The following is a 17626-nucleotide window of genomic DNA, read 5'->3' as shown; positions in this document are numbered from 1 at the left end:
CAACCACATGGGACTACTTTTGCCTGAAATGTGTTCGGAAATGAATTGGCTGAAGACTAATTGATTATTTCTTGTTTCAATGCCCTGACTGCTGGTTGTGCTCTAACCTGAGGACTTGCTTGACAAACAGAAGTCTGATTTCTTTGAGGTATGACAATGAAACTGATTAATGAATACTTTCCAGAAATGAGTATACACTTGTGCTATTCACAGAAAACACCCATGACTGTGCAGTTGGTGCTGGTCTCCAGTGTTTCCAGCTAAGTGAGTAACATGTACATGTGAGCCAGTCTGTCATCTTCTGAGTCGAAGACTGGCAGTCAGGAAGTACACGGATCTTGCTGGACATTGCCCTTTAAAAAGTAACTTTTTGCCGTTACAACAACAAACTAGGTAATGTATTAATGCACAAAACGTCTCTTTTCCGTTTCGTTTTTGAACAGCTTAATGCATCGACATTGTTCACACATTTATCATTTATATTATCAACATGAAAGTGTGACGCATTTCTCTCATAGACTGCAAAACGACGAGACAGACCCAAGAAAGGCTAGTACACACACGTTAGCGCTAGCTCACAGGAAGTGAGGCAAGATGGAACGTGGAAGATAAGACAAGTGAGGCAGAGAGGGGGGTTATGGTCAGATGGAACCCTCACATACCCTCATATACGTTCACGGGCTAGATGCAGGCCAGCTGTCTAGACGTGCCTGTTTTGCGTTTACCCGGATTTGTGCCCTGCCGTCAATTCACTTGTATGTGGCACGACACAACATCCTCCGCAGTGGGGCCCCCTCCTTCATAATTAAAGACAATATGGGGGCTGGTGCAAGCATGTCAGCCCAAATAAGCAATAAGACATGAAGCCTGCCCAGCTCATTGCTCTTCAAACTGTAATACGGTGGCCTGCAGGGGCCAAGAGGCCCCATGGTGCTCAACTTAATTTCATAAGTCATGTGTAGAGGCTTGATCTGCCTTTAGCAGGCTGGGTCTTGAAAGACACCACCTCCAACGGAAGCACATGGAACGTTTTGTGACTGGATGGAACCTATTGGCCATTGAGCGCCGGAGTGACCGGTTTGGCAGGTAGAAGTGACACATGCACACTGACTGGACCGAATGGAACATAACTGCCATAGTTGGTGCCAGACGTGGAGCGGCAGGAGCGGCTTGAGGCGGCGGTGCCACGAGGGCCGTCTGCCGAGCTCTGGAGTAAAGAGTGGAACAGCAGTCACGCAGGGCAAGCAGCCAGGGACCACATGTTGGCTGATGAGAGAGAGAGAGAAAGAAAGAAAGAAAAAGAAAGAAAGATGGGCACGAGTAGCAGAAAAGTCATTACGATTCCCAGACACCTAAACTGAATGCTTGATTACTTATAAGCTGTGACAAGCTTAATGCAGTGAGGGGCTGAGTTAAATCCTCACTATAGGAAGGAAGGAACACACACACACACACACACACGTGCGTATATACACACACACACACTGGAATGGGCAGTGGAAAAATACAGAGTAAGCTTTCCATTTTCTTCCTCCCTCTGCAACACGCCTCTTCTTTTTTGGTTCTTTTTTCTGACTCTCTCTTGCTCTCTCTTTCCCCCAGTCTGACTTGCTCTCTCTTTCCCCCAGTCTGACTTGTTCAATGCTCTTCAGACTGAGCATTTCCTATGGTGGTTCTTCAGTTCGTTTTCTCTCTCTCTCGCCCACCAGTACTCCCCATTAACACACATAACAGCAGCGTCTGGAGAGGCTCTGATGAATAAAACGCACAGAATATGTGACAGTTTTCTGTGTGTGTGTGTGTGTATGTGTGAGTGAGGATGTGTGAGTAAGTGTGAGAGTGTAAATGTGTAAGTGTAAGAGAAGGTGTGTGTATGAGAGTGTGTGTGTGTGTGTGTGTGTGTGTGTATGTGTGAGTGAGGATGTGGGAGTAAGTGTGAGAGTGTAAATGTGTAAGTGTAAGAGAAGGTGTGTGTATGAGAGTGTGTGTGTGTGTGTGTGTGTGTGTGTATGTGTGAGTGAGGATGTGTGAGTAAGTGTGAGAGTGTAAATGTGTAAGTGTAAGAGAAGGTGTGTGTATGAGAGTGTGTGTGTGTGTGTGTGTGTGTGTGTGTATGTGTGAGTGAGGATGTGTGAGTAAGTGTGAGAGTGTAAATGTGTAAGTGTAAGAGAAGGTGTGTGTATGAGAGTGTGTGTGTGTGTGTGTGTGTGTGTGTGTATGTGTGAGTGAGGATGTGTGAGTAAGTGTGAGAGTGTAAATGTGTAAGTGTAAGAGAAGGTGTGTGTATGAGAGTGTGTGTGTGTGTGTGTGTGTGTGTGTGTGTGTGTGTGTGTGTATGTGTGAGTGAGGATGTGTGAGTAAGTGTGAGAGTGTAAATGTGTAAGAGAAGGTGTGTGTGTGTGTGTGTGTGTGTGTGTGTGATTAAGTATGAGTGCGTGTGTGTGTGTGTGTCCATGAGTGTGAGTGCTCGTCCCTTCAGGGCTGACATTGTGAGCGACAGCAGTGAGCCCATGGAGGCAGCCGGTCGGACCAGCCGGACCAGGTCTTGTGAGGGGAGAGCAGGACACACGCTGCCCCAGGCCAGGACTCTTGCGAGCGGGCAGGGGAGGGGAGGGGAGAGGGGTGGGGTGAAGGGGCTAGAGCACCATGGCAGGAGAGGGTTTTGAGCTGCTGTTGTACATCACATACGCAAGTGTGCTCATCAGGAATTTGCAGACTTAAGAATAACAAACATGCAGGTGCTCTTACTCCCTCATACACACACACACACACACACACACACACACACACACACACACACACACACACACACACACACACACTTCAGCTCCTAGCAGTTAACCCTCAGTGCACACTCCTGACAGACACACACAGATTCAGAAAGGAGAAGTTGTGCTGACATACAGTAGGTGACAAAGGGAGGGAGGCTGTAATTAAATGGATCAGTGAAATCTATCAATCAAGGACAGAGCCCTCAAAAATAAATGTCTAATAAAATCAAACAGTTAACCAGGGAACACTGGAGATACTGTAAAAGAAGAGATCAGAGTAATAAAATGAATGAAGGAATGAATCGGGAAAAAGAGGGGGGGGGGAGAGCAAGCAAGAAAGAAAGAAAGAAAGAAAGAAAGAAAGAAAGAAAGAGATCCAGGGTGAGACACTCATTTATGATCTTGTTTGGCCTGCACAAAGGGAGAGAGCAGTCTGATCTCTCGGGAGTGTGTGTGTGTGTTGGGGGGGGGGGGGGGTGGGGGGGGTTGGGGAGGCCAGTCACATGATCACACGAGACCTCTTTCCCATGGAGCTGAGGGCCAGCCAGAACACAAACACTCCACAGGTCAACGCCAGAGCTCAACAGCCCCACAAATGGTTTCCTGGCATGTGACACCAGAAAAGACAGACCAAGCTATGGAGGGGGGGTGAGGAAAAAAGATATGAGGCAGGAAGGCATAAATTAAATATGTATGTTTGAAAAATAAATGTGTATACATACATACATACATACATACGTGTGTGCGACTGTGTGTGTGGGGAAAGTTCAGGGCTGAGATCTCTTAATTAAGATAAGTGATCATGGCTTCCTCTGTGGAATGAAGAGTGTTTTTCGAGAGCGTGGCCTGTGACCAAACCTCATTGGCCGAGTCAATAAGTGTAATGTACTTAAAAGAGTGGTGGAGAGGATTTAGCAGATTTATGCAGACACTAACACACACACACACACACACACACACAGGCGTGAGAGATGGACACAGAGAGAGGTAGCTAGGGAGAGAAATCATGACTGTGCTAAGTGCATCTGCGAGCGATAGATCTTTCTCAGAGAAGGGCTGCAGCCCCGCGTCATAGAGGATGTGGCGAACCAGTGTTAATCCTAGCAGAGCAGCAGCACCACCACCGTGCACTCATTCCCTCCATCCCTTGGCTACAGATGGCCTCTTCCTAGGAGATAGTTACACATGCTAAATCCATCCATGGCATGCTGGCTGTGAATATCATGCACAAGTCTGCTTTAATAAATCTAATACAACATCCAATTCAATGCATAGACTAACCTCCATCAGTAGAGTGGTGCAAGGCTACTGACAATGCTATAATCTAGACCAACGGAAGGTTTTTTTTATTGTGACTCAAAAAACACTAAAAAGATATGCAAGCAACAACCCAAAGGAAGAGTAGGACACTTTCATAACAGAACAACTGTGTTATCGAAGATTTTATGTGCAGTTCTTATTTTTAGATTTTAGCTTTTAGATCTTTCAAGAAGTTGGAGGAACCACACCAAACCATTTTAAAGCATTCTCTCTCAATTGTTCTACTCCATTCAATGAACCATTCCATTAAACCACTAACATTCAAAACAATGGGCTGAATGGCTTTCATGGCAAAATCCTGCTAAACTGAACCCGAAACTTTCTCCACTGGCTTCAGTATCTTTACCCACCTGTTGTGCAGCCAAAACAGGACTATGAAGATACTGTGGAAAAACTACAATACCAGGAAGTATACGCTCTGGAACATCATCCCCTTTAAGTAGGTCAACAAATACACGGTAGCCGATGCTATCACATCCCATAATGTCGTCAGTATGGAAGAATTTCTGTCCTCAATTATCGCAGTCTTTTCTAGTCCAGATGAACTGACAGTGTAAGCAAACACAAAAGGGGTGAAACAATACATGCTGCAGTCAATCAGTGAGACTACAGCATACTGTAGATCATCCCAAACACAATAGTTAAGTGGAAAATTACAGTCCCACTGTTGACACACAAGTATTGTCGTTCTGGCACGACACCATGACAATTTGCCTACAGATGATTAATCAGAATATATGGAACTGGTTCTATGGTTGCCCAGCAACACAGCCCAAAAGGCTGCCTCACATATCATTCATCACCTTTACTCATTGCTCAGGATGACCTGTCTGACAGGAAAGAAAGGGCTTAGCAGAGACATGTACAAGGAGCAAAACAGACTCGAAAATCTGAGAACATTTGTAGGCTTCCCCAAGTGCGGCAGTTGATTAGACATGCCTAGTCCATTATGGGAATTGCCAGTCCAATCAATACTCCATATGAAGAAGCCAGGCATGATCAATCAATACTCTATATGAAGAGATCAGGCATACTCAATCCATTAGCGAGTATACTGATCCCCCTAGGGCTTCATAATAGACTAAACACAGCCACATTCTAGTCTTCATATGACCACATGTGATATTTGACCATGTTTACTGGTCAACAAGCAGCAGGACTGCTAATTGTCAGATAGCCAATCTTGCTTCTCTGCCTCTCCTTCTCCATTCTTTCCCCCTCTCTTTTTCTTTCTTTCTCTCGCTCTCTCTCTCTTGCTAAAAGTCTGTCGTTTTTGGAGCGGAAAGAAGCCAGCGAACGTTCATCATACTCCCTAGGTTGGAGCACTTTAGGATATCCACTCTGACAGAATGCAAATGCCGATGGGGAGAGCTTGGTCAAGTCCTGATTTGCCTACAATTGAACTGAGGTTACGCTTGAACAGTCATGACACAGGACTCATGGCATTGCTAACACACATACACACAGACACACAGACGCACACATGTACACATACGCACATGCACACTCACACACACTCAGTCAAAATAAGGTCATTAGGGAAACAGGAAGCATGACTCGCTTTGCCAAAAAGAAAAAAGACAAAAATCGCTCCCCCACGATTAGGGAACATATTGTTCGCCTCGCTCTCCCTCTCTTAAAGGGACACCAGGCAACGTTTTCGTGTTAATTACTCGTAATTAATTACTTCGTAAGTCGGTATATGGTTAAATGACTCATTACAGGGCGAATGAAGACTCTCTCGCCCGCCCCTACTGCCTGTAGGAAGAATATCCCGCTTGCAAGTTCAGTGTATCGTACCCGGCGACCGAAGCGGTTTCAGTTTCCATCCTGCATCCACAGCACAGAGGGAGGCTAACAAAACGCTAGCGATTGTTGCAAACGTGTGTATAATGGCAGAGCCGGCGAAGAAGCAGCGAAAACCCTTGACGGAAGATGCAAAGAAAAGGAAAAGAGCTTCAGACCGAGCGAGGGGGAGTTTCGTAGAGAAAAAGCATCAGGCTTGCCTGCTGTCCCTTTAAGAACTTTTAATCCATCCTCTGAACGGGCAAGCATGTCGAAAATTGCAGAGTGTGGACAGAAAGAGAGCAAGAGGGGGGGGGGGGGGGGAAGAGAGAACAAAAGAGCGAAAGAGAGAGAGAAGCTGCTGGCGGAGTTCTCCGGGTTCTGAGTTAATTGCAGGTTCCTTTACTGTAATTACTCCAAAGCTCTTTAGTCTAATGAGAACATTGCTGCGGTTCTGTGTCGGTCAAGGCATCATGATTGGACCCCACCCCCCTCTTCAGACTCTATGCACACATCGACATGACCTTTGAACTTTGTGTGACAGCAAGGACATCACAGCAGGTCAAGACCTGACTGCCGATGCCGAGACTGAGGAATGGATGGATGGATGGATGAGGGCTGGTAGAGTGATCGGTCTAGACAGTGTGTGAGACAGAAGAGGGGCTTGTTCTCTCCTGAGAGATTGCTTGCTATGAGGAAAGAGTGAGTGAGAAAAAGATGGTGGAGGGGTGAGGGGAAAAAGCTTTTTAAAAAGGATGTCCTCAGCAGACTCTTTGTGCAAGACTTCCCGAGAGAAGAGGCAGACACACACAGACAGACAGACACAGACAGACAGACAGACAAGACAGTAACACACACACATTGACACACACATCCCAAATATTAAACTTCACATTCCCTAAAATGCATTGCAGATTCATGGACAAACAGCACACAGACTCACATACACATACTCTGGTGTAAATCTTTCACAACTGCTTAGGGAATGTGGGAATATTCCATTACTATTCCACTGGACATTCCACGTCCCACTTACCCTGTACTCTCTGTGCACGAGGTCACTGAACCTCTACTCAATCCCAACGCTTGACACAAGCTGGCTCCCATACATCTCAATGTGGAGCCATGCCAGCGTGGCACAAGCTCTTCACATGGCTTTAAATACGCTGATGCTATTAGCCTCAGTCACTGGTCCAGGCCACACGCCCTTAAACATACTCCTCAGTGACGGGCCTGAGATTTCGCAGAATTAGATATTTGTGAGCAAAGACTTAGCGTCCCCCTGAACCAGGCGCTCAAATCGCATCCCAGACACATTCCCATCTGCTGATCCCGAATTACATGTGGGCCTGAAAGAGCAGCTATTTCCAGAAAGACTCTTCAAACCCTTTTACATAAGGTCGGCTGGACTTTCAGCTCCCTGCTGTCCAAGCACTTGGAGGACTAAGGTCCTCTAAGGTTTTGGCTTGGATGATTTTAACAAGATGGTCATTTCTTGGGAAGAGCATGTCCAGCAATAAGAATAAAAAGGGTCAGTTTTTCCTAGAGCATCACAGTGGATACTGATAGTTTAATTCTTTAAAGAATTGATGGCCTTGCTACTACCACCAAACTGTAGGCAAAAAGTAAATTCTTCATAGCTGACAACTACAAAAAGGTTTAATCACCAAAGAACATCCTGATGGGCTCTGGACAGAAACCAACACAGATACTGAGACTCTTATGAAAAATACCTTTACCAGATATTCTGGGATATAAATCAATCAAAGTATTGGTGATCTGTCAAAACAAACTAAAATTCAAATACTTGTTCCAAGAAAAACATAATTTGGCTAGATGGCTCTGCTGAGATCACAACGAAGGCTCTCTCGGCAATCAATCACATGTAACCTATAGCTCCATAAAAAGCAGGTCTCGTCCGGTAGCTTTCTCAGCCAACGTTTAGCACACATTTACTTGTGCAACCCCAGCCACCTTTATTTAAGACAGGTATACACTTAAGTCGTCCACGTAAGCCACCATTTGCTTATGTTCCCTATATGGCCTTATTATGTAAATGCATGGTATCGCCATGATTGGATTAGCGAGCACATGGCGATTATGCTGTTGTTCCTTACACCACAGGCAAGTCTGTTGGAGGTTCTGAGGTGAGGGGAAATTGGGGGAAATTGGGGGCGCTAGAAGAATCATGAGGTGAAGGCAGAGAGGTCGAGGGGTCTCGATTGTTGTTGACGGCTAACACAGGGAGGAAGCGCGGCGCATGAGGAACGCTTTGAAGTTTCTGCATGGCTTCCTCTTTGTTACAAGACTGATAGGCCAGTATTAATATTAGTGCAGTCAGGTTATGCCCACAACTACCCTTCAAAGCTAATAGACAGCAGGAAAACAACATATGGAATTTTCCGTATGGTATAGTATGGTAACTACTGGTGATTTACAAGTATTTGGCAATGTTGACAAATTATGGCATTAAATTCTCCATGGATGTTTTTATATGGTTGATTCTGGTTGGTGGTTATGGCATTACAGTGCAGACTGGCCTCATGCAAAGTGGACCCGTTTTAAATTTAATTTGAATCTTTTTATTTTATCAGGGAGACAGCTTTGGATATGCTGATGCCGTGATAGATCAAGGCCATCAACCTACGCACACAGCAACACAGACACACACATATCTGCATGCACACACATACACAGGTAAAGGAGCGGAAACGTTTGATAAGCAGCAACAGGTGGCGTGTACAAGCATGTGAGCATGAATGTGTGTATGTGTGTGTGCTTGTGTGGTCTCTGACACCTGTGGTCTCAGTTTCCTTATGTTTCACACTATTTTCAGGGTATTTCTTTCAAAGGTCTCAGGCAAACATACTGCATGCCTAAGCCTACAAACACACATATGCGCATATATACAGTGTATACACACACACACACACACACACACACACACACACGTCACTGATGTGTGTGTATGTTGATCCAAAAAGTAGTAGAGAAGATTTGCATTTGCACAAAGACAAACCCAATGGAGAATGGCAATTTTTTTAGTCCTGGTGTTGGTACTCATAACAACTCACTTCCTCTGACTTACTGGCATTTCCTGTTAGCTGTGATTCATGTCTGTGCCATCTCATCACCTCTTACTCCTTTATGATTTTATGATCTATATATTTTCTTCTCTCTCGCTCACACACACAGCTGTTCGGCCTCTTTTAGTCATGCTACCTCACACTCAGACAGTACAGCAGTAGGCCAATATCAATGGTCACAATATCCCTATTTTTGGCTATTTGCCTTCTCTTCTCACATTTCCTTTGTAGGACTTCCAAAACGTTGGGAATGTGCCAGGTCATTGGCCAGGGCAGGAAGTGAGCAAGCTGTGTAAAAAGTTAACTCTGTTACTCTTCTGGGATTTCAGAGGTCATCACATGTAACCGATTAGATGATTTGGTCCAACATAAGTCTGCCATTGTTGGCCTCACTAAACATGTTTGTAAATGTTCAAGCTACTGGGAGGAGTAAGAGGCAAAAAAGAGAGTATAAAAGCTGAGAAGAAATATTGGCGGTCTGATGGCATGAGATTTGATTTTCACACAGGCATGAAAACAGTGGGCGAGCGTGTTCATTTTTCAGTGGAAGAAAAAAAAAGCCCACCGTGCACAAGATTCTTGTTTCTCTGGCCAAGGAGTGTGACTGGCTGTCTTCTCTCCTCCTCCCCCTAACACATGACCCTGGCTCTCCATCTCTCACTTTGAGTAATCCTCACACCTCTTAGTTCCTGAAAATTACTTTCTGCTGTTTTTCAGGGTCACTTGTCTCTGATTTTCCCATGAACTTGTGTTTACTTCTTCTATAGGCCTACCAACCGTTCTCTGTAAACATAAGTCATTTTTTGTCTATGCCTGATATTTATTTATAGGGTATAGGCGTTTCTCTGAGGAATATAAATATGCCTTATTATTCTAAATTGGTTTGACTAGGCTACATGACAATCTGACAGAAGGAGCCAACGGCGTCTGTGCTCTCTCCCCTCTTTGCCATGATTCCCCTCTTCCTCTCCACTCTTTCTCCCTTTTCGCCTCTATTCAATTCCACGGCACAGGCCTTTCCCTCTTTCTCTCGAGCCACGTCTCCCTTGTTGTTCAAGAAGCGCCCTGCTACTCCAGTTTTCCACTACAGAAAGACCAGCCCACGTCCTTCCCAGCTGTGTAGGGGGTGACGCCGCCAAAAATGACTTTTTCACTGGGAAGCGACTCTCATTTCGCCTCCAGCTGGGCAAGCCTGTGACTGTGGCTCTATGCCACGCTGGCTTTCTCCAACCTCCTAGCCAAGTCATTTGCTTTTGGAGCACATTTTGAATAATAGAATCGGGGTAGTCACCACCGGAGTAGCCTCTCTCTACCTATACCGTGGGGGGTTGTGCTGAATGTCTGAAATGAGTTTGAATGATATTGGATTTATTATTTTAATTGTAAGAAGCGCCTCAGAGAAGATCAGTTTTGTGATATGCACAGTGCAGCATTGAGGGGGAGGGGGTTAGAGACAGAGCAAAGCTTCGTCTCCACCACATGTTCATCTCTTTTGTCAACGAAAAGCGACCGGTCCTTCCTATCGACATTAGTTTTTGTCACCTTTGATTCATGCTGACTTAAGCCGCGTCCGTTGAGTCATCTAATATTTAAGACGGTCCTGACACAAAAAACATCTTTCTCCGGGTTAACTAAAAAAAAAAAATAGGCTAGCCTGAAATAGCCTAACACCTTCAACATATTTAGGCTATATAAAAAACTACAGTAGCCTACTAAAATGAGATTATGATCCGTAGCCTAAGGGACCTAATCTGTGCTGTAGGCCTAATGTAAAGAAGAGCATGACTGCTGCAATGGTTTGTAGGCAAAGGCCGAGATTGAACACATTACTCGTGTTAGTTTGAACAATAGAGCCGACAGGTAAACGGCGGTGGTTGAACAATGCCTTCGAACTGCTACCGAATAAAAGAGAAATTGCTCTTGCAGGCAACTCGACCAAGTTCCTGTAATGTTAGGATTCTTAGAATAGAATATGGGTCAATGCTAGATTGCTTGACTCACGTCCACGAATTAACCGTTCACAATGTGAGGGATCATTTTTTTGACTGACGCCGATTGATTTAGCAATTATGTCATTAACATCTACAGCTGTCACAGGTATTGCAGCAGTTTTGTTGTAGGCTACAACAGAAATATGATCGCCTAAAATCGAAGCACAGTATCCTAGCACATATGCACGCTTAGGCTACTCAGTAACACCGCACAACAAGGATGTGAAGAGTATGCCACATTTTTGCACATCAGAATACTTTGTTGTAATACGGATTTATAATATAATTTGCTAGCTGCTGGCCTTCCGCTACATCTTACCTCGCAGTCGTAAAGATCCGTTAGTTGGTCAATAATCCATTCTTCCAGATTCAGTCTCTTCCTTAATTCTTTCCGGTCGTATTTTACGGTCACCCTTCCCTGCTTCCGAACTGGAGTTTCGGGCTCCTCGGTACCAGTAGGCGTCTGGAAATACACGCGGGGCTGTGGGCTTGATTCCGGGCTTGTTACCGCCGCCATGGTCCGTCAATGTCCTCTTGATGCCGTGGGTGCAAACTCGGAGGTGTTCTTTTCTTCCCCGTGACGGTGTGCTGGTCAGTCAGCTTTGAAATGCCGCTACTACTGTGCTATTGTTCGCGACATGCAAATTTACAAGGCATTTGGCAGTTAAGGGTCATAGAAGATAAATGTGTAGACTCGTAATGTAATAGCTCTTAACAATACAGCCACGCAGTTCACGATGAGTAGAGGAGTCCTTGCTTCAATTCGATCTCTGTTTTGAAGCTGAAAAGTAGCCTACCTCTATTGCATCTAATTAAGTCAAGGCATCTGTTCCTCGTGGGTCCTTATCTGTGAGTGTAAGAGTCTAACATTCAGCTGGCGGTGATTTCCGGTCGGAACAACTTCGGAAAAGTTCTAGATTAAGTCAACTTATTATGACAATGAAAATGTAGCCTACAATAATACATTAGTTTTTGCCCCAAGTTAACGACCTTTCTCTCCTGTCCGATCTGGTTTTGTTCCTCCTTTTCCCCTCTGCTTTCTTTCCGTGCCTCCCTTGCTGAATGGTGCAGTGCGAATAGACCCCCTCCTCCTTCAATCTCTCTCTCTCTCTCTCTCTCTCTCTCTCTCTCTCTCTGTAAGTAGGCTCAAGGCACATATGTTCACACACTAACTTTATAGCTTTCACTCAACCTGGTCATTAAGGCTTGAGAGAAAATATTTTTTTTTCAAAGAATAAATGTAATAATTTGATGACAACTATTTTTACATTTAATGTAACTTCTATTCAAACAAATAAGTTGTTTTTACCTTAAAAATCAACTTGTAGCCTACCAGTATATCTTCATGTCAGATTGTGACCCATATCAAATGAGAGTATCAATGTTTGACCAAAAATAATTTAAAAGCCACTATGTTTTCAGAGGGATTCACTGCAACTTTGTCGTTCTAAAAGGCCTGGCATGCTCTTGATTTACCTTGAGGGTAAAGCATTAGCACCCAGAAACTCACTGAACTTTTAACAACCGGGAAATACCAGCTGCAGGTCTTCAAGTGGAGAGGCAACATTCCTCCCAGTCAGGGGCGAGTGGCCTATTGTGTGAGTCACGGCGGGGGACAGATTCCCCGGTGAGAGAAGCCGAAACTTTTAATTAGTGGCACTGCGAAGTGTGCTGAGGAGCCACGCTGGCAAGCCCTCTTCCACCAACCTCGCCCCTACAGAATATTGGAATACCACAATACAGTAACCACAAGGCATCGGAGTAGGGTGCCATGCAGGCGTTGGTTGGAAACAACTGGCTGTGGGGCCCTAACAACACAGGCGATTTCACTCCATGACGGGCGCACAACCCAGAAAGATACGAGGATAAATAATTCAGCGCTTTGCGTCTGGATCTTACAGTCCAATAGGCCCAGACATGCTAGCTTCAACACACTTTGACTGGGAAATGTACGTACACACACTCACACACGCAGAGGCATGCACATGTAGGCCTACACACTGCAGGTATGCCCCATTAATCAAAATAATCTTAAACACAGAACCATTATACCACCATATCATAATATCAAAATATTACTAGAAAAGGGAGATGGGCTTTCATCTGCGTACAGATTAAATTCACATGCACATTTTCAAACAATTGAGCATGTAGATTTTTCCAATTACACTAGGGACAAGGGTCACTCAAATGCTAGCATGCAATATTTAAGATGGAGATGGCTGGGAAACCTGCATCAGACTATGTGTGCAATCTACATGTGTGTCCAGATATGTATTAGATACAGTGTGTGTGTGAAGCAAGTGAAGAGCTGATGGGCCTCTGTTCCCATAGTCAAAGACTGTATTACAGACTCATGGCTGGAATGGGAGTGAAGAGGCTTTATGTGTGAAAGTGCACGCACTGTACATGACTAAGTATTGGTCATGTGCACACGTGGTCTTTAGAGCTAGTGAAGGAGGAACTGTTGGTCTTAACATGTTTGCATTGGTTTCAGAGTGACCTTCCACAGCTTTGGCCGACTTGATGTGACAAAAAACCCTGTCTGACTTTTAGAATGAGGTTTACATAAGACAGTCGGTTGTGTATCTTTAGCTGCCAAGTCTCTGCCAACCCAGGGAGTTAATTGTTGGAAGGCAAGAGAGAGAAAGTTGGGGACAGAGAGAATCTGTGTATGTGTGTGTGTGAAAGAGAGAGAGAGAGAGGGTTCAAGAGGACAATCTTAAGCCTGAGACGAGTTTAACACACAAATCTGCTCCTTAATCTCCCCGCCCACGATTCCACAGTTCACGCCATCAGCAGTAGTCACCCGGGCAACCAACTGGGAATTTGAGGGTTCAAAGGTCAACCTCTCACAGCCTCTAGGGTAATGAAGGCTGGCATCCTCCCAGACACATGATCACAATTTGTCCCTAAAGTAAATACAAAAAACATTCATTTCATAGACAAAGCTTGGCAGCTTGTTTTGTTATTGAGTGTCGGCCAGACATTTTCTCGTTGTTTGGGTCACTTCTCGATGTCAATACTGCCACCTGGCTGAGGATGCTGAGGTGACATCCACATACTTGTGGTTTCTGCTGAGTTGAGGGAGTTGAGACGTCAGACGTACAAAGCTGTTCAAAAACAGAGGTCTGAACAGAAGCTTTAAAATACTACTCCTGGTAAACTATGTGTTTTAATATCAAATAAGGAAGTAGAGCTGGGAGACCAAGCCAGTATTTTTATTAGACTGAATACAATGTCACAGTGGGGACAGGAATGCCCCCAGCCACTGCAGAGTGTGGCCTCATGTGGAACAACAACAACAACAACAGAGGCAGAGAGAGAGTGACATAGAGAGGGGGGCAGAGAGAAAAAGATAGAGAGGCAGAGTAAGAGAGAGAGAGTGAGGCAGAGTGAGAGAGAAATAGAGAGAGAGAGAGGCAGAGTAAGAAAGAGAGAAAGAGAAAGAGAGAGGCAGACAGGGAGGAGGGAGATTGCAGTGGAATGGAGGGTGAAAATGACCTATATTTAGCACAGAACTCTTATTACTTCCAGATCTCTGATGACAACAATGGCGGAGAGATAAAGGGGAGAAAGAGAGGCTAATTGGGGAAGTTGTAGGGTAAACCTGTGAAAACCTATGAGATGAGTGGACAAGGAGGCATTAAGCTCACAGTATTACTTATGCAATGACAATAGAGTTGAGCCTAATCTAAATGTCAGCAGTGGGGTATAGGCCTACGTAGCTGTGAGTGGAGTTATACACAGAGCCCACTTAAGGAGATGAATGAGGCAAGAGTTCGTCAGAGTTTACACACAAGTAGCTGGGATATGCTCAAGCAATCATCAGCAGGCCTACAGCAACATTACAATATGTGTTGACCAATATATATATATATATATATATATATATATATATATATATATATATATATATATATATATATATATATATATTATAATTTAAATTTAATGTTAAACCATAAATATGTTCTGATTCCAATGTTATACACATTTCTTAGTCGTGCCACAGTATTCTTCATATTCTTCTCATTTGTGACAACAGATTATTAAATAAGTAATTAATGTTCGAAAACATATAGGCTAAGTTAGAAAGCTAAAAAAGGTATATCTTGTTTTTAGGTTTGTTTCTTTCATTTTTACAGCTGTTTTATTATTATTACTTTGTTGGGACTATGTAATTCAAAGAGCAAACAGCACACAACAAAACATTAGGATTTGTACTGTGTCTGTTTGAGGGAAAAAGTGATGGACACTGACCCATTGAATTAATATGGGATTTCCATCAACATCAGAAACAAAATGAACACAGCATTCATCTTGCTTTTCGATGAACATCTGCCACTGCCACCCTGTTTTGTGTTATGTAGGCCTATAGTATTTCAATGGTAAACAATACTAGCTAGGTATATGTTCACTACCTTTGCTTACATCAGCACTATATTATATTGAGAGTTCAGGTAGCCTAATGGCAAGGTGCCAATTAACCAGATGATTGCTTTTACAAATGAGGCTCCAGCAAAGGGGCAAAGTTAAAGCAGACAAACAGAAATGACTATGGGAATGGAGTGACTGTTACACTGACTGACTGTGACTGATCAAATTTAATTTGAGCCAAAGCTGATTCATCTGAGCCCTAACAATCAAATTTCACAACAGTTTAAACTCTGAAATATGACCCTTTTATCCGTTTTGCTTACACGATCAGATGATGCACTATGTAGGCTGAGTCATGATCGAGTTAGTTAAAAGTGTGTAACTTCCAGTTCACTGCAATGGAGTTGGTAATGCTGCCTAATGACCACTAGGGGGTGGAAGTGGATAGTTAATCCAAAGATAAGGGGCACGCGTAGACAGCACAAGGGCGTCTGTGTTTTAACAATGAGGCTTTTGAAGCCTTTCCCCCCCTTTGCCACCGGCCAACATTTTTGCTTTTTACGGAGTAACGTGATCACATACCCTGGCTACTGTTGTCAAGAGTTTTCCATTAAGACATGAGGGAAGAAAAAAGAAAGAAACAAATGAAACAAATATCTGGATGAGGTGAACATGACAATGTAAGTTTGTAAATCATTAAAAGAGGTCATGGGGTCATACGCTGGGCCACAGCAGTTTTAATGTTACACCAAACAACTTTGACAAGATTTTGAAAAAGATTCTTGAAAGTATTTTAACTAATGCCCCCCCCCCCCCACATTCAAACTTTTTTCGAAAGACTCAAATCTTTTCCCAAATCTTGTCAAAGTTGTTTGGTGTAAGGAGGCCATTAGTCGCATTCGTTCAGTCATGCAGATCGGACAGCCTCAGATAGGAAGCCATGAATAATTGTCAATCATTTCCTCTCCAAGTTTTAAATAGGCCTGTTCTTCATTTCTCAAACCCCTCATCTCATGCAGGCCCTGTGGTCTTTCATGCGGTGCAATGGAGATTTATGTATTTAAATCACAGCAGAGACGCCATGAAAACAGACATAGGCCTGTCAGTCAGATAGCTCAGTCAGTCACAGATGTATCTGACAGTCGGTGTAGAAACAGGGATGCTTATCGTGGATGTTTGAAGTGATAGGCCTATGCTGATGTTTTTATATTTCAGTGAAGCTTCAATTTCTGAATTTGAAAACATATTTCTAAAATATGTAGACTACAGTATAATAAGAAATCTGATAGAAATAGAGCATTAGGTTTGACTTTAGTTGCATATTGTATTCACATTTAAGTGTATGGGCCTTCTTCGCAAGCGATTTAGGTGTCCAATGAGGACCGTGGGTCCAGGTGGTTATGGAGTGGGGCGGGTGGGGGTTGACCCATATCCACAGGTGTGGACAGCTCCGAGGTTTCACATGGCATTTTTCTAGTCCCGCTGACGGAACTGTCAAGTGCAGACAGTCCTCCAGGAATGCCACGGCCATAGATTACGTGGCTTTCAAAAGCCAGCTGCAGTGCTTACTGGGGGAACTATGTTCATTGCACATGTGCAACGACACAAAGAAGACAAGTTAGGTGTTTTTGAGCGTTTCGGCGCGCCAATGTAACACCAAAATAAAGCTATCAGGCAGGGTTTTGGTCGAATCATTTGTGCAGAATAGTTTGAGCGGACCTGTTGATACTTGTCCCAGCCAACAGCTGAATGACTAGAGGTTGTAGGCTACAGTTGCTTTTCCCGACTGAATCTCTCGGACCCTACCAACAGCTGACGGAACTTGGCCGAACTCAAGTGAACTAAACTTTAGGCCATTCTTTCAAATTCACAAACTAACGCAGACGCTGGGGGAACGTAGTTTTTTTTTGTCCCACAACTGTAAGTCATGCCTACTAGCAGGCCTAGTGAATCTCTTTCCTAAGACAATTGCACAGACATATATTCACAGCAAAAATCCAATTCGGAAAATTCGCCTGGGATGTAAATCTAGTTCCGCACATGCCATATTTGACATTCTTTCAGGGTGGTGTAGTTGAAATTACTCCAGAAAGTTCACTCCAAACGGGCCCTTTAAGAGAATTCCATAAAATATTTGACAATGTCTTTACCCTATTCTCTTGCGTTTCTGGAGTGTTTAATCCCGCCATAGTCTATTCTCATGCACGAGGAACACGCCTCTTAAAGAAAAAAGGAATGACAACGTTAAATGCCAGTCTGTAAGGACAGAAAAAACACTCCCCCGACTGTTCGT

General features: G+C 43.9%; 1 protein-coding gene across 1 annotated transcript in view; it reads right to left on the bottom strand.

Moving 5' to 3' along the window:
* ppp1r14bb (protein phosphatase 1, regulatory (inhibitor) subunit 14Bb) overlaps nucleotides 1-12042 on the bottom strand; it is a 21004-nt gene extending 8962 nt beyond the window's left edge. The window contains exon 1 of the mRNA XM_076289228.1: nucleotides 11273-12042. Within this exon, the coding sequence (XP_076145343.1) occupies nucleotides 11273-11470 (198 nt within the window). The 5' untranslated portion in view covers nucleotides 11471-12042. The remainder of the gene's footprint in view (nucleotides 1-11272) is intronic.
* Between the last annotated feature and the right edge of the window lie 5584 nt (nucleotides 12043-17626).

The sequence above is a fragment of the Alosa pseudoharengus genome, unplaced genomic scaffold (genome assembly GCF_046254945.1).
Source record: "Alosa pseudoharengus isolate Yale_2024_CS ecotype anadromous, Long Island Sound unplaced genomic scaffold, YU_APseudo_1.1 YU_APseudo_1.1_scf_17, whole genome shotgun sequence".
Taxonomy (NCBI): Eukaryota; Metazoa; Chordata; class Actinopteri; order Clupeiformes; family Clupeidae; genus Alosa; species Alosa pseudoharengus.
Note: the sequence above shows the minus strand (reverse complement) of the source record. Positions and strands in the feature narration are given on the sequence as shown.